The 16,720-nt window shown below is 45.8% G+C and overlaps 1 protein-coding gene across 14 annotated transcripts in view; it reads left to right on the top strand.

The window, feature by feature from the left end:
• ITPR1 (inositol 1,4,5-trisphosphate receptor type 1) overlaps positions 1–16,720 on the top strand; it is a 353,358-nt gene that overhangs the window by 284,910 nt on the left and 51,728 nt on the right. For all 14 annotated transcript variants that reach the window (XM_074404869.1, XM_074404867.1, XM_039478545.2 and 11 more), the window contains 5 exons: positions 345–440; positions 3,422–3,541; positions 4,607–4,711; positions 8,649–8,841; positions 15,748–15,870. In XM_074404869.1, coding sequence (XP_074260970.1) covers positions 345–440; positions 3,422–3,541; positions 4,607–4,711; positions 8,649–8,841; positions 15,748–15,870 — 637 coding nt within the window. The remainder of the gene's footprint in view (positions 1–344; positions 441–3,421; positions 3,542–4,606; positions 4,712–8,648; positions 8,842–15,747; positions 15,871–16,720) is intronic.

Raw genomic sequence — 16,720 nt, 5'->3', positions numbered from 1 at the left:
ACTGTCACCATGAGGCTGAGAATGTATCCATAAGCACCGACGTGTAAATTCCCAGTTTCTGCTAGGACTTGTACGAGCTAACATTAGGGCATAACATACCTACCCTCATAAATATGTGCCTCTTTGTCCCAAATTAGATTCTGCGTACGTATCTGGGGTCTGAAGGGGCATGTGCTCTCCCTGGTGGAGATGGCTTTTGATGCACTTGACCCAGGGCTTCCTCGTGGGGTGAAATGTTCATCTGTTTAGCCAGGTTGCCTCCCATGTGTCAGTTGGCACTCACATTCAGGCGGGGCCCCCAAGCAGCCCCTGTACATTTCATCTCCCTTTGTTTCTCCAATTAGAACAATGCCTCGAAGTTGCTTCTGGCCATCATGGAAAGCAGGCACGACAGTGAAAACGCAGAGAGGATCCTTTATAACATGAGGCCCAAGGAACTGGTGAGTTGGGTGACCGATCTGACGGAAGCACCAAGTAGCATTAAAACGGTATTTGGGATGGAGCAGAGGATCTGCTTCCTTGAGCTTTCTTGAAAGTTCCCAAAGTCAGAAGTATAAAGGGAACATTTAATTTAGGCCTCTGAGTAGGGAAGTGAAATATTTTGGTTGGTGCAGAAGTAATTGCAGTTTTTGCCATTACTTTCAATGGCAAAAGTAATCAGTTTTGCCATCGAAAGTAATGGCAAAAAAAAACGTGATTACTTTTGCACCAACCTGTATGACATTGTGTACATGCTATTTTACCCTCTCCCTTTGTCATGATCCACCAGGAGAAACCTCCCTCCTTGCTTTTCCCTCATGGGGGACAGTGTGGTTACAGAAGCTAGCAGACCTGAATTCAAGTCTATAGTTCTGCCTGTTTTGCTGTGTTACCTTAGGCAGCCATCTGGACCTCTCTGAGCTGCACTTTCCTGATCTGTGAAAGGATACTAATGATAATGTTACCTAGTCTAGAGGGTCGCTTTGAAGACTAGGTGAGAAGATGCATGTCAAGCTCTACGACAGTGCCCAGCACCTGATACACCCTTAGTGAACGGAAGTTCCTTTTCCTCTCTTTCCTCATTTGCTGCTGGTATTTGAGCCATATCTTTGTCCAGTGCTGAAGAATTCATGTCTCTTCTTGGTGCCAAGAGTCTGGGCTGCAGAAGTGTTTTTTGGTTGCTGATGTTTGTTCCTTTCTTTTGTTGTTGTTTCTTTTAAAGAAAACGCGACCTGTTTTATTTTTGAGGGGTGATAGTCACAATTGGCCGTGACTCCAGGTTGGGAGAGTGTTGCAGACTATGAGACGAGCAGCTTTCAGTGACGGTGACGTGAGTTAAGGGCACAGCTCTCTATTTGGACTTTTTTCCATGCAAATAAACTGTAACTGACAGACTAAAATGAGGGCACCAAAACATTTCTGCCTCCTGGTGACCTGAAAGTGCACTTGGGGGGCAGGCAGAAGTCTCTTTATGTACTCTTTTAAATAAAGTTAAGAGCGGCCCAGCTCTTTGATCTCTGAGGTCAGGGAGTGAGTTCTCAGCCTGAGATGGAAGGCCTCTCTCAGTTTACATAACAAGCTTATGTAACTGGGGGTCACTGGGGAAGCGAGGCTTGTCGTTCTTGAGTAGGAATGGAATGACTATGCAGGGACCCCATTCCGCTTCCCAGGATCAAGAACATGCTCAGCTCTCTGACCTGTCTCAGGTGGGGAAAATGTCAACACCCAGGGCTGTCACTGCCACTGGCTCCTGGGCAGCCCCCTGGTGGTTGGAGAACATCATTCTGGCTCATAGGAAGAGTCAGGCTTCCTGGAACAAACACTGTTCTAAGAATCCAAATAGAACACGTGTGTTCATGCATGTGTGCATACATACATGTGTATGTTCCAGCCCCCAAATCGGGTGCAACATGTTGTCTGCTCAATTTGGTATTCAAGAGAACTGGCAGGGGAACAAGCTCAGAGAGGCTGGCTCTCTTGTCTACAACATTATTTTCAGGGTCTGACTTGGTGTCAATACTGAAATGTGCGGCCTTTGGTATTGGATAATGACAAACAATTCAAGGGAATGACCTTGTGACAATGGGGGAGGCAGAAATGCCCTCTGAATCATCAAAGAAGATGATTAATTTTTAGTACAAATTAGAGATTGCAGGTATTTTCCTCATCATCTTTGAATGATTCAGTCTTGACTGTTTTGTTTGATAAACGTTGGCCATACCCTACATTTTCCTGGGCATTGCGGAGGGTACTAGGGGAAGGATTCATTCACATATGAGCAGACCTAGTCCCTGCTCTCAAGAAACTGAGACAGAAACTTGAGGGAAGGGTAAGACAGGTACAGAAATTCTCTGAGGAATGTGCTCAAACCATGAGATGAGCCAAGCGCATGGTCCTCCGAGGGCCGAGTCATGCAGTTGTGAAGGATAATAGGGCCAAATCCCAGCTCACCAGCTGTGACTTTATGAATGTCCTTTTATCTCCTTGACTCTGTATCCTCATCCACTGAAAAAAAATAAGTAAATGAGACGGGTGCAGTAGCTCACACCAGTAATTGCAGCACTTTGGGAGGCTGAGGTGGGAGAAAGTCCAGGAGTTCAAGACCAGCCTGGGCAACATAATGAGACCCTGTGTTTACAAAAAATAAAGCATTAGCCAGGTATGGTGGTACACACCTGTAGTTCCAGCTACTTGCGAGGATGAGGCAGGGGGATCACTTGAGCCTGGGAGATCAAGGCTACAGTGAGCCGTGATTGCACCACTGCACTCCTGCCTGGGTGACGGAGCAAGACCCTGTCTCAAAAAAACAAAAAGGGGAGACTCTTGGATACCTGATAAATGTTTGTAAGCATTAAATTTTTTGAAAGACTATTAAACTCCTAGACACAACCCTTGGCACATAGTAAGTACTCAGTCGGTAATACTGGTTCATGCTGTTATTTTCATTTGGAGTAGGCTGTGGGGGACCAGAAACATGTGGAAAATCAGAAAATAGTTTCACCAGCTATTCCTAAATGTGAATAGATTTCTTATTAAGTTTTCCCGAAATGGCAAAGGGTTGGAAGTGGGGAGAGCTGGTGGGAGGAAATGCGGAGATAGGAAAAGTCTGGCTTCCAGCCTACACTCGTATCATATTTTATCGTTTCAAGGCACTTGAAAGCCATTGCTCCCTTCCAAAGAAGAGGGGCAGTAACCAGCCACAGCATGTGTCTTGGTCTAAGTAGAGTGAATGAGTTTCATTTCTCGTGACAGGAGAGGAGGATTGGTGTGGACTGCCTGTGCCAGTGCTGTGAGGGATTCTGAGGCTGTGTCCGAGCCGGATAGGAGAGAGCACTGAGCAGCCTCTGCCCTGAGAGGGGAGACAGCCAGCGTGGGTGCTGTCCACCAGTCCTATGCAGGTCATGCCGAAACAGGAGTTTTGCTGTCTTGGTTCTTCTTGCAGGTGGAAGTGATCAAGAAAGCCTACATGCAAGGTGAAGTGGAATTTGAGGATGGAGAAAATGGTGAGGATGGAGCATCCCCCAGGAATGTGGGGCACAACATCTACATATTAGCTCACCAGGTATGAGCTCTCCTGTGCCTTCTGCAGACGCTGCTTCCCCACAGGTCCAAAATTCCAAGCTGGAGGGTGCCCAGTGTTCTTTTTCTTTATTACTTTAACCTAGGACTGTCTGTACTCATGAGACTGTGGCTCACAGGTGCTTGTGGCAACCTGACCCAATGCACAGAGTTCCAGGACGTTTCAGTTTTTCCAGTGATAGGGTCATGTAGTTGGAAATCCCCATGTTTCTTAAAAGCATTCACCCCCAAGCAGTGACACTTGGATGGTTTATGACTTTGTCTGGAGACAGTTGAAAGGAGTCTTAGGCTTTTATAAATATTGATGAGCCTGTCTTAACAATCTAAAGAAATAAACTTCAGCTTCCTAGTGTATTGGATTTGGAAATCTGTGGGAACTTGTCCTTATGACTTCCTTTTGTTTCCCTTTTTGGGGATAGGCAATACTTTTTGCCCTGGCACCAAAATGCCATGTTTCTTAATTCTCTTTCTAAGCGGCTGGGTGTTTGAAGAGACTCTTTTTGGATGCTGATATGCCTTGAGCTTTCTGTAGGTAGGGGCAGCCTATAACCCTGCTGGGGCCTTGTGTTTCCTGTCCTTTTCACCTCTTTTAAACTCAGGTATGGTAACCAGACACACAACATTGATGATACTGGGCCCGAGGGTGGTGGGCCCCTGCTACTACGTATTGGCTAAAGAATTTCAAACAGTCTCCTGCCCCTTTTCCCTTCCATGACCACACCTGCCACTGAGAAGGTTTCTGAACATTCCGAATGGAGGCTCCCTGAGCTACACAGAAAACCCTGACTCCCTCCTGCCTGGCTAATGACATTGGGGGGCAAGTGGAACCACGTGTGGGCATGAGCGTTCCATGCTGTTCTACCAAGCTCCCAAAACAGCGCCTGTGGACAGCGCGCCTTGATGGGATGAAGCAAGCCTTGGGGCACCTTTGCCCTTCAGCTTGCTGCTGGTTATTGTGTATTTTTTAATACCTAGCATTAGAAAGGAGCTTCTGTGTTCCTGTTGTGAAGAGACACAAACTGCCTGTATCTCTGTCTCTGTGTTCTAGTTGGCCCGGCATAACAAAGAACTTCAGAGCATGCTGAAACCAGGTGGCCAAGTGGATGGAGATGAAGCTCTGGAGTTCTATGCCAAGCACACAGCACAGATAGAGGTAAACGCTTAGTAAACTCAGGGCACGGGACTGTGTTAAGGCTATTAGTGTGCGACGTCCTGCTCTGGGGCTGGCGTGCATTCGTTCATCTGAGCAACAGAAATGTGAGTGTGTACTGTGTACTAGGTCCTGGGCTGGGCGCTGGACATCCCACCATGGCCAGGACAGTCATTATTAGCTCCTTGTGGTCCAGTGGGGAAGAGGACACTAAGTGCCGTCTCATTCATCACAAATTCACAAAGACAGGTGGGAAACATCATAAAGTCCGGCAGGGAGACCTGCTGGAGTGGTGGTCACGGAGGCCTGTTCTGAAGAATTGGCATCTAAACCCAGACCCGAAAGAACAGAGGCATGAAACAGGTAGAGACTAGCAAGAGGAGCTTTTCAGACGTGGGGAATAATGGCAAGCGAAAGCCCAGAGGTGGGAAGATTCTGGGTGATCTGGAGGGGCAAAGCAAGGCCTCAGGGCTCAGGGCCAGAGTTCAGTGCGGAGGGAGGTCTGAAGGGAAAGTCGGGTGGCCCCGATCTTGCAGAGTCCTGTCAGCCATTCTTATGACAAGTCTGGGCTGTACCCCCAGAGCAATGGGGACCAGTGGAGAGTTTTCCCCAGGAAGGCATTACAATCAGATCTGTGTTTAAAAAAAAAAAAAAAGTGTCATGTGGCTGGGTGCAGCAGCTCATACCTGTAATACCAGCAGTTTGGGAGGTCGAGGGGAGTGGGTCACTTGAGGTCAGGAGTTTGAGACCAGCCTGGCCAACATGACAAAACCCCCAAAATTACCCAGGCATGGTGGCACACACCTGTAATTCCAACTACTTGGGAAGCTGAGGCACAAGAATGGCTTGAGCCTGGGAGGCAGAGGTTGCAGTGAACTGAGATAGCACCATTACACTCTAGCCTAGGCGGCAGAGTGAGACTCCGTCTCAAAAAAAGAAAAAAAAAGTCACGATGCGTTGTGAGTGTGGAGATGGCCATGATGTGAAAGGGGAGACTCCACCTAATCTAGAGAATGCTAAAATTACAGAAGCAGGTGCTGAGCAGCCGTAAGTTAAAAAGAAGACAAGCCGAAGCCGCACATGTTGCTGTTACATTGAAAATGTGACTTGAGTTCTTTCAATAAAGCTTTACACTTTTCTCTGGGGGAAAGAAAAAAAACGAAGCCTCTGTAAAGTCAGTGATATAGCTCCATTTTGCAAATGGGGTGCTACGAAATAAGTCTCAGAGAGGCTGTATCACTTGTCCAGCCACCAGTGGCAGAGCTGGAATTTTCATCCTGGTCTGTCTGGTCGCTGAGCCTGTGGGTGCATTTGTGCCTGCCCTGTCTTTTAGTGTCCAAGAGAACACAGACTTCTCTCTGTAGGCTTTGGGCTGGAAGGAATAATGCGCTTTGTTTTGTTAATGAGGAAATGCACAAGTTCAATATCAGTGTTGGAACAAAGATTTTAAAGAATGGACAAACTTTTCGGCAATATGACATGTTCATGATGGAGACTTTTCAAGAATGTGTTCTGACCTGGTGTCTCAGGTCTCTGGGCTATCCTAATAAAGCACGTCATTTCACTGATTAGCCAACCATGTCAGCATATGTGAGCAAATATCCTTGATTTATCATGAATACCTAGGAGCTTGGCCAAAAGGCCAGCTCTGTCCTCTAAAACCCTTAAAAGGTGAGCTTTAGGTGTCTGTGATAAGAGAATTTCAGAGGAGAAAAGGACCTTAGAGATTTTCTCATTGAGCTCTATGGCTCACTGGGGAGAAGGCTGAAACTTGATTAAGTTTAAGAGGTGTGAACAAGGTCACCTAGCTGTTTAGGGATGGTAGAAGGACTGGAATATGCTCTCCTGAGTCCAAATTTTAAATCTGCTGAGAAAGAGGTATGAACAGATCTTAAATGGTAAAGAGAAGTGGCCAGGCATGCCGTAGCTCTCAGATCGTGCCCTTGGCCGGCTACCCATCTCTTCAGCTTTCCCTAGGGAGTGAACAGTGCAAAGCCAGGGACACTTTGTTACTACATGGGGCTTTCCATGCAGACCCAGTGTCTTCACTCCTGTGAATTAGGCTCAGTAGCCCTGGAGTCTGGAACTGAGTTCTTGCCAGGAGGCCTCCTTGTCTACTCCTCCTTTCCCTCCTGGACACAGACACACACCTCAGATCATCTTCCTTCAATGGAAGGAAGCACTTGTCCGTTGCCCACTTGACCATGTGAAGCAGGCAGGCTCTTGATAGCAGGAGATGACAGAGGTGATCCCTGACTTGTGTACACCAAGATCGCTGGGGGAGCTGCTTGTGTGCAGGTTCTGGTAACTGACCCCCGCACTGCAATTCCAGTTAAGTGAGGTGGGGTAACTAGCCTGATCTCCACGTAGATTTGGGAACCACTTGTCTAAAGACCACACCTCCCAGAATTTACGGAGACAGCACTGTGGAAACCTGTGTCACCTCTAAGAGAGTTTCCCACTACAACTTGACCTGAGTCACCTCTCTTGCTGTATGAGGGAACAAAGGTTTTGGGAGAGCTAGAAACAGCTCTTCTCGTAGAGCATGTCGGATCCTCACCTGATACACCTGGACCTCAGCTGACTTCTCCAGCCTCTGAGAAAGCAGAAGAAAGAGGCTTGTGCCTCTACTGTACTGTAACCCATAGCCCTTTTGAAATTACTACCTCCCAGGACTGTGACACAATCAAGTGTGCTAGAATTTGAACAGTCCAGACCAGAGTACCTCCTCTCTGGGGACAGAGTCTAGGAAGGGCATGGAGGAAACTTGCAAGGTGTCCACCCCTGGGGCCCAAACACAGCCAGCGTAAAGAACAGTGAGTGCTGCCCCAGAGTTAAATAGGCATGTTGGTTCACGTATTGTACATTTTAGATGCTTTGACAAGAGGTAGGAGGTCACTGCAGCGGGAAATAACCAAAGAGCTCTTTTTAAAGTTCCCATCTAGGAAAAATAACCCAATGTTACTATCTGAGAAAGTATCTTAGGTGAGGTTTACGCCACTGCTTAGAAGTGTGCTCTCTACAATGATAGTCACTAGCCATATATGGCTATTTAAATACAATTGAATAAAATTAAATATTCTGCCTCTCAGTTGCACTAGCCACACATGTTAATATGATAGGCACCACATGTGACTCGTGGCTGTCCTTGTGGATAGGACAGACACAGAAGCATTCCATCATTACAGAAAGTTCTAGGGACAGCACCAGCCTCATGTGAATAGATACACAAAACAGAGTAAATCGATCCAGATAAAAGTTGGTCACATTAAAAATTAATGGCAGAAATTGCAGTGAGCTGAGATTGCACCACTATACTCCAATGTGGGCAACAAAACAAGACTCCATGTCAAAAAAAAAAAAATTAATGGGTTCAGCACCATCTTGGATTAGATAAAAAATAAAAATTAGGCTGGGCACAGTGGCTCACCCTTGTAATCCCAGCATTTTGGGAGGCTGAGGTAAGCAGATAAGCTGGGGTCAGGAGTTTGAGACTAGCCTGGCCAACATAGTAAAACCCCGTCAATACTAAAAAAAAAAAAATTAGTCAGGCATGGTGGCACATGCCTGTAGTCCGAGCTACTCAGGAGGCTGATATAGAAGAATCGCTTAAATCCAGGAGGCGGAGGTTGTAGTGAGCCAAAATCACGCCACTGCACTCCAGCCTGGGCAACAGAGTGAGAATCTGTCTCAAAAAATAAAATAAAATAAATAAATAAATAAATAAATTAAATAATGGGTCTGAAGTTAGAAAAATACTCTTCCAGGGTTACCCAAACTATTTTTTATATAAATCTGAGCCACACAGCCCAGTCTGGGGTTATAAAATCAGAGCTCATATTACACTCAATCTTGACCACCGAATCTACCACCAGCATCAAACTGTCTTTGTAACAATTTTCAAAGATGAATATTTAACCTCATCTACTTTTCATCCTAGATTGTCAGATTAGACCGAACAATGGAACAGATCGTCTTTCCCGTGCCCAGCATCTGTGAATTCCTAACCAAGGAGTCAAAACTACGAATTTACTACACTACAGAGAGAGACGAACAAGGCAGCAAAATCAACGATTTCTTCCTGCGGTCCGAAGACCTCTTCAATGAAATGAATTGGCAGAAGAAACTGAGAGGTGGGTTCCAGTGCTTCAGCAACACCACAGAGAGACACAGTTCTGGGATTTCACCAACTGGGGCTTGATAGTGCATGTATTTCTAAGCAGGAGCAAGGCTGGTATCATTTGTGATACTTTGTATCTCTGACTGCCAGGAAGTCATAACCACTCTGTACCTGATCAGTGGGCTGCAGCCAAAGTGTGGTAACTCCCCTGAAAAGGCTTCCTTCATCAGCATTTGAGTTGATTGGATTGGGAAGCTCCGTGGAAGACTTTTTGAATGCCTCTTTTGGTATCTCTATCTAGAAAATAAAAAGAAAGGGAGAAAGGCCAGGCCCTTGAGCTGACAGGCTGGTTCACTTGAGGAGGACATTCAGACTCTTGCTGGCTCATTTGCTAGCACACCTGCTCCAGAAACTCTGGCATTTTCCCTTTTATGGGGTAGCTCAGATTTTAGACTAAACGGTTTTACAGGCAGTGGAATTGTTTGCCACATAAGATGCATCGTTGCTCACCAGCAAGTCCCATTGGGTATCCCAGCTGGTCAGGTGGAGATTACTCTTCTGAAAGACATTCACAGGGCTTCCCCAGAGGGCTTCTCTCTTCCTGGTTTTCACTGCGGTTTTAATATGATCCTTCAGTACCAGCCTTATGCTTGGTGCCGGCTGTTGAGAGCAACTTAAAAAGGACCGTGCTTTATTTTTGTCTGTTCATGAGGAGCCAGATTTTTTATTTGAAATGCTGCATTCAAGCTATAGTTGTGATGTGTTGAGCTCCTTCTGAGGGGTGGGGCTGGGGGGAGAAAAGCCATGTTGGAGGTCAGTTTCCCAGAGCGTTTGTCTTCTCTGTGATGCTGCCAGTCTGAGCAGGCACGGACCAGCCCTATCTGTATGTTTTTTCTTCCCTTTTCTCTCTACCTTCCTGCATCCCTAGATTAGGCTAACATCAGAGAAGGTGATGCAAGGTGTGCCCAAAGGTCCCATTCCCACCTCACCTCCAGGCCCACTCTATCTTGCTCATCTCTAAGCAGCACTTCCCTGTGTAGCACTTTGAAACATTACAAAAAGTCTGGCCAGGCAAAATCTACCCCTCAGCCAGCTCCATGCCTAGTGTCTGACCAAGGGGTCAGGGGACCATTAGCAGACCAGCCTGTGTGGCCTTCGTGGTATGGACCTCAGGAGACATGGGTGCAATTCTACCTGGTATCAGAGTACCCTCATAGCCTACTGTAGATTCCTCAAAAGCTTTTCCAGCTCCAGCATCTTCACGAACATGGAAACTTTTACACAGCACCATGCTTGGGCAATAAGAGGAAAAAAGATACCATTTCTTGCCAAAAAGGTAGACGTAGACCCCACCCATTTCATCCTCATTTTTTTTAGCTATTATTTTACATAGGAAAAAACTCATCTGTTGCTTTTGCCCTTCAATGGGATATTCCGTCATTCCAGCTGTAGGGAATAACCCTGAGTTTGTTTTGTGGGTTTTTGTTTTGTTTTGTTTTGTTTTTGAGTGGTATCTTGCTCTGTCACCCAGGCTGGAGTGCAGTGGCGTGATCTTGGCTCACTGCAACCTCCACCTCCCAGGTTCAAGTGATTCTGCTGCCTCAAACTCCTGAGTAGCTGGAATTACATATGCATGCCACCACGCCCAGCTAATATTTATATTTTTTTGTAGAGATGGGGTTTCACCATGTTGGCCAGGCTGGTCTTGAGCTCCTGACCTTGTGATCCACCCACCTCAGCCTCCCAAAGTGCTGGGATTATAGGCATGAGCCATTGCACCCAGCCAATCCTGAGTTCTTGTATCCAAACCTCCATAATAGTTAATAAGCTGTAGTTTAACCCTTATCAGCGTATGTGCCTGTGAAATTGGTCAGACACGTACACTGGTATATTCATTCTCTCCATATTGTTTTATGAAATGTTTATATATAATGTATATAATTTACACGTTCTGCAAAAGGCTTATTTTGGAGATGACAAAAAGGTTTTCACCTTTTTGGTGAGATGAGATACTTCCTAATCCCTCTTTCTCAGATGTTGTCTCCAGCCTGGAATAGTAGTAGAAGGACCCTAAGCCCCAAAGAGTGGGAAATCTGAGTTCTAGTCCATTTCTGCCTCCCACAGGCACTGTGGCCCTGGGACAAAGGGCTTAACTGCTCCCAGACTCTCACCTATGAAGTGAGGGATTAAGATGACCTAACTGATTGGTTGTAGAATGGTCATTATTCCAAGACTTATATTACATTTTAGCGAATACTGTCCTTATTTCAGTCATTCTTGTTTTTGAAAAACAGTTATTTCAGTGAAGCTTAAGCACAACAGTGGTTGTCAGCTGAAAGATTTTAATTGGCTTCAAAACTATCTGCTGGTAAGAGAGAAATTGAAAATAATAACTGAATTAACCACGATTTGCACACTTAGGGAGGGAGAAATGTACTCATTAGAAATACAATTGAAATGAAATGCATTTTCCCCTCTAAGTAGCTTATATCTCTTCTAATAAGTCTGCAGAATCAGTTTTTTCAGGCTCATTCATTTAGCTGTTTTATCTTTTCCTGAATGTATCACAGAGAATCATCTGTTCTTCAGTAAATCTGAAGCTAGGACTCAGACACGTAGCAAGGTCTGTCTGAGGCTGATGGGCCTTAGTATTTTCTTCTGCAAGATTAAAATCCACAGTTGCTCTGCACTTCATAAACTCTCTTCCCTGCTTTATTTACACAAGAACACACATACTCCTCATTGCATTGACATCCTCTCTCTCACTGTCCCTCTCTGACATCCTTTCCTGAAGATCCTGTCCCCAGTGAAGTGAAAACTCTGGGCTAGGAAAATGAGAAGAGAGAGAAAGAGGAAATCGAGGCAGAGTTGAACATGCTGACCAACTTTCTTGCATGGGGTTTTCCTGTGTAGTTATCCCACTTATCAGTATATATGGAGTCCAAGCCTTCCAGCAAAGCCCCGTTTGTCTAAAGCAAACAAACAGAAAACAAGGAAAGAATGTTACCAAGAGATGGCCTGGGCTGCATTATTGACATTGCCCTGCCAATCCAGGATCACAGCGCTCTATCTTTTTGCTATAAGGTAGCAGGTATATTGATTCAACCAACTTTTAGCCCCTGGTAAGTAGAAAACATGCAGTAAGGCAGCGGTACCCAACCTTTATGGCAGCAGAGACTGGTTTTTGGAAGACAATTTTTCCACAGATTATGGGGTATGGGGAATGAGGGGTGGTTTGGGGATGAAACTGTTCCACCTCAGATCATCAAGCATTAGTTAGATTTTCATAAGGAGTGTACAACCTACTAGATCCCTTAACATCCTCCGTTCACAGTAGGGTTTGCACTCCTGTGAGAATCTAAGGCCCTTGCTGATGTGACAGAGGCAGAGCCCAGGTGGTGATGCTCGCTTACTGCTCACCTTCTGCTATACAGCCTGGTTCCTAACAGGCTGTGGGCCAGCACTGGTCTGCGGCCCCCGGGTTGGGGACCCCTGCTATAAGGCACAGTGAGGAATTCAACAGTGTGCAAGCTTTGACCACTCCTGTGGGCACTTACTCTCTGAAGTGGGCAGACAACAATGGCATATTTTTAAGTGGCTGCGATACCAAGCTGTTGGTCACCCGAGCTGTAATCAGGCATTGACACATCATGGAAGTACAAGAAAGGAAGGCTTCAGAGAAAACGTAGGATCTGAGTAGCATCTAGAAAGATCTGTAGGACTTGGAGAGATGCAGCCTGAAAGACTGGGAGAAGGGAAGATGTGTTTGTTTCCCATTGCTGCTACAATGAATTACAGCAAAGCTTGAAGCTTTCAACAGCACACATTGATAATCTTACATTTCTGGAGATCAGAAGTCTGAAAAGGTTCTCGCTGGGCTAATACCAAGGTGTTGATAGGGCTGTGTTCCCTCTGAAGGCAGCTGCTAGAGGCTGACTGTGGCCCCCTGGCCCTCCCTCCACCTTCAAAGCAGCGTTGCCCAGTAGAGCGTTTCTCAGGCTGCACCACTGTGGCTCTGATCCTCCTGTTCCCTCTCACCCTCTCACTTACACAGATGCTTGTAACCACATTGGACCCATCCACATAATCCAAAGCAACCTCCCATCTCACATCCTTAACCTAATGATACCCGCAAAGCCCCTTTTGCCAGGTTAATGTAGCACAGTCACAGGTTCTAACGATCACATGTCAACATGTTTGGTGGGGTACATTATTTTGCCTGCCACAGAAGGTAGGTTAGTTGCTTTTTATTGCTGTATAACTGACTGCCCCAGCATATTGTGACTTAAAACAATAAATGTTTATTTTCTCACAGTTTTTTGGGGGCAGAAACTTGGGAGTGGCTCCTCTGGATGGTTCTGGCTCAGGTCTTTCATTAGGTTGTAGCCAGGATGTCAGCCACAGCTGCCATCATCTAAAGGCTTAAGTGGACCTGGAGGGTCCACTCCTTGGTGCTGTTAAATGACTGTTGGCAGGAGGCCTCAGTTCCCCTCCACGTGGACCTCTCCATAGGTCTTCTTCAGCATCCTCATGACATGGCAGATGATTTCCTCAGAGCCAATTATGGATGAGAGAGAGAAAGTAGGGGAAAGAGAGCCAGAGGAAGAAGAGGAGGAGGAAGCCACGGTGCTTTTATTAACATCACCTAGTCTCGGAAAGCATGAACCAGTAGATTCACTCTACTCTTATTTCTTAGTAGCTAGTTGCTCAGTCCAGCCCATACTCAAGTGGAAAGAAAGTTAAGGTGTACCACTTGAAGGGAGGAGGATCAAGTAATTCACAAACGTTTTTAAATTGACACAAAGGAAGTATGGAGAGGCTGGAGAATATGAGGTGTGTTCGGGAATGACCACTGGATTGGGATACAAAGGCAGGGTGTATGGGGAAGGAGAGTGGGAGAAGAGTCTGGAAAGGTAGATGGGAACGTAGTTCCATGTACTGCAGGAAGTAAAAGATACTGCACGTCATGGTAGGTCTCTAAGTATCTTCTTGCACCTGGATAATTACCTAGTTGATTTAAAGGACTGAATGTTTGCTCTGATTGTAAACAACACTACAACTTAAGTAGAATGTTAGCCTTTTAAAAATAACATTTATTTTATGACCTATATGCCATAGTTGAAAACCGTTGATTATAATCATATTAGCGTATCCTGCAGCGGACACACAGTTGATACCAAGCACTCCCTCTGAAGCGAATGCTGGCTTATGCAGGCCATCGCTGAGCTTTGCCAGATCCTTCCCCTCCTCCCAACTTTGTTTTATGAGCTTTTTATACACATAGTAGTGTGGAGAGGATATTACAGGTTCCCACGTATCCATCACTGAACTTCAGCAATTACCAGCTCTTTGCCATCCATCTCTTCTGTCCTCTTCTGGAGTTTACATATCCAGATCTGAAATGGGCTTCAGTCCCAGAAGAAGCACAATAGCTGTTGTTTCTAGAGCAGATAAATGTCTCAGCTTAAATTTGCTTCAGCAGTGTACAAAAAAAAGTACATTGCTACCTAGTGGTTGACTGGCTTCTGGCCGGCTACCCCATTGAATTGTCACATGGGTCAGTTATTTTTATCCTTGTCGCTGACCCCGTGGGTAACAAGATCTCCACTGCTTTTGCCCTGTGCTGAGCCTCAGTTTTCCTTATTTATAAAATGAGGGATTTTAAACTAGATGATTTCTCATGGCTCTAAAACTCTACAGTTTGGAAACATTGACTGTTACCAAGTGCAAACATGATACAGGCAATTAATAAATTACCCAGGGCTCTATTTAATTGTACCATAATTTTATTTTGGTTGGAATCTCCCAAAGGCTTGGCTGCTGCTTAAAGCATTATTATAGGGCCACTGGATTTGTCATTGGCCGCTGTCCCACAGTTGCATGATGACTTCATTGGGAAAAAGAAATATACGATAGAGATCCATTCTCACGTACTCCATGCTTTCCTCTGGAGGGGGATGATGTGGAATGCAACTAACTGTCTTTTAGAAACTTTACTTCTGACATGGATGCTGAAATTATGCCTACCATGTCTCTTTTGGAGCCTCACCCTAAGTGTAAAGCACCATTGAAAAAGAGTTCAGGGAAAAAGGAGGCTCCACTGTCCCCAAGTGTGGCCACAGGTTTGTTGTTCTAAGACTAAGAATGCCCAGCCAGCGTGGGATAACCTGTGGGCAACGGTGGTTTAAGGTGGCAGCAATATCCAAAGTGTCTCTGTCTCTTACCCCTTTGTGATGGCTTTGCTGCCACGTCCTTTCTCTGCCATAGCCCTGGAGATGGGAACTCTGCCACTGACCACCAGGTCAGGAACTCGTACCCCTCGCTTCCCTGTCCTCAAGAATGACCATCCAACTTCAGGGAAATGGCAGACGACTCAGTGTCAGGAAAGGAATCATTGCCTTGCTTTTAGGCACTGGCATATTAGTTGAGCATGTTGAGCCAGAGAGGAATGTGGAAATGATACCAGCCCTAGTCTGGGGCCCAGCTGGGCTGACTCCCCTGCTCTCTGCAGTGCCCGGCACTTCTGAAAAGCTAATTGAATTCTTGGGTCTCTCCTGGCATCTCGTCTGGTCCTGAAGCCCTGAGGGTAACCAAGGACTCAATGTGTGAACTCTGGATAACCCCCAGATTCTGTAACTGATGGTGCTGACTGGGGCATGCAGGGTTTATAGATGCTCCAACTTTTCTCTTTTTCCTCTCTTCTTACTCCACCCCCAGTACATCTTCTGTTCCAGTAAGTACTCCACACAGAAATAAACCAATCTGATGTCATTAAGTACCAAGTCCAAAACAAACGATCATTTCTACTGTTGTGGTAAAAACCGGGAACAAAAGTGGACTTGTGGGGCAGGGTGGGCGGGTCCCTGGCATTCCAGCTTGGGGTCTCCAACCTCACACGCCTTTGCCTTTGTCTCTGCAGCCCAGCCTGTGTTGTACTGGTGTGCCCGCAACATGTCTTTCTGGAGCAGCATTTCGTTTAACCTGGCTGTCCTGATGAACCTGCTAGTGGCGTTTTTCTACCCATTTAAGGGCGTCCGAGGAGGTACTCATATCTTTAATTTCAGAAAACCTATTAGAAGCAGCAGGAAGGCTCTGACTTGCGTCTCAGTTGTGGTTCCTGGAAGTATTGGTGCAATATCGGGTCCCAGTTATCCAGGTTCAGACAAGAGGAGATTGTAGTTGTTACCACAGATTTAGTTTTAAATCTAACTTATGAAAATTTTCCTTTATATCCATTTTTTTTCCACTGGGAAAGAAAGAGAAGCAGCTAGATACTACTGAACCTGTGAGAAATTCTCTTACTCAGCACTTTGTTTTATATATGGGAAAACCATGTCTCAGAGCAGTTAAGAGATCAGGCCAAAGTCACACAGCTAACTAATGGCAGAGCTAACCCTAAAACAGAGATGTCCTGATGCTCAGTTCAGTATACGTATTCCCACACCATACTTCTGGAATTGGTTTCAGACTAAAGAATCTGTAAGAAATCTCTGGAATATTTTTTCTGCCAGGGTTCAGAGGGGAGGCAGGACTTGAATGACTGCAGACTGTACAGTGTTTAGTCTATTAAGAGCTACCTGCCGTTATTCACATAACAAAACATGATGATTATGGTGTTTCTGGATTTCCCCAGCCCTCCTCCTTCCGGGCTACACATTTTCCTGAGAAAAGGCGTTTTGCTGTTTGGGGCCTCCGAACGCATTAATGTTATCCCAGAGGCATCCACACTTGCGAGGTTCCAGTGGCAGGCATTCAGAGCTCCTCTTCCATGAGTCATTCACAGCCCCTTTTCTGACATCCATGACGGCCACCTGGGAGGCCCACTTCCCAGTTGTAAGTTTCATCAGAGCTTTTTGGCAGATCAACGCACATACGCATATAACAACCTGCCA

Source organism: Saimiri boliviensis, chromosome 8 (assembly GCF_048565385.1).
Source record: "Saimiri boliviensis isolate mSaiBol1 chromosome 8, mSaiBol1.pri, whole genome shotgun sequence".
In the NCBI taxonomy this organism is placed as follows: Eukaryota; Metazoa; Chordata; class Mammalia; order Primates; family Cebidae; genus Saimiri; species Saimiri boliviensis.
Note: the sequence above shows the minus strand (reverse complement) of the source record. Positions and strands in the feature narration are given on the sequence as shown.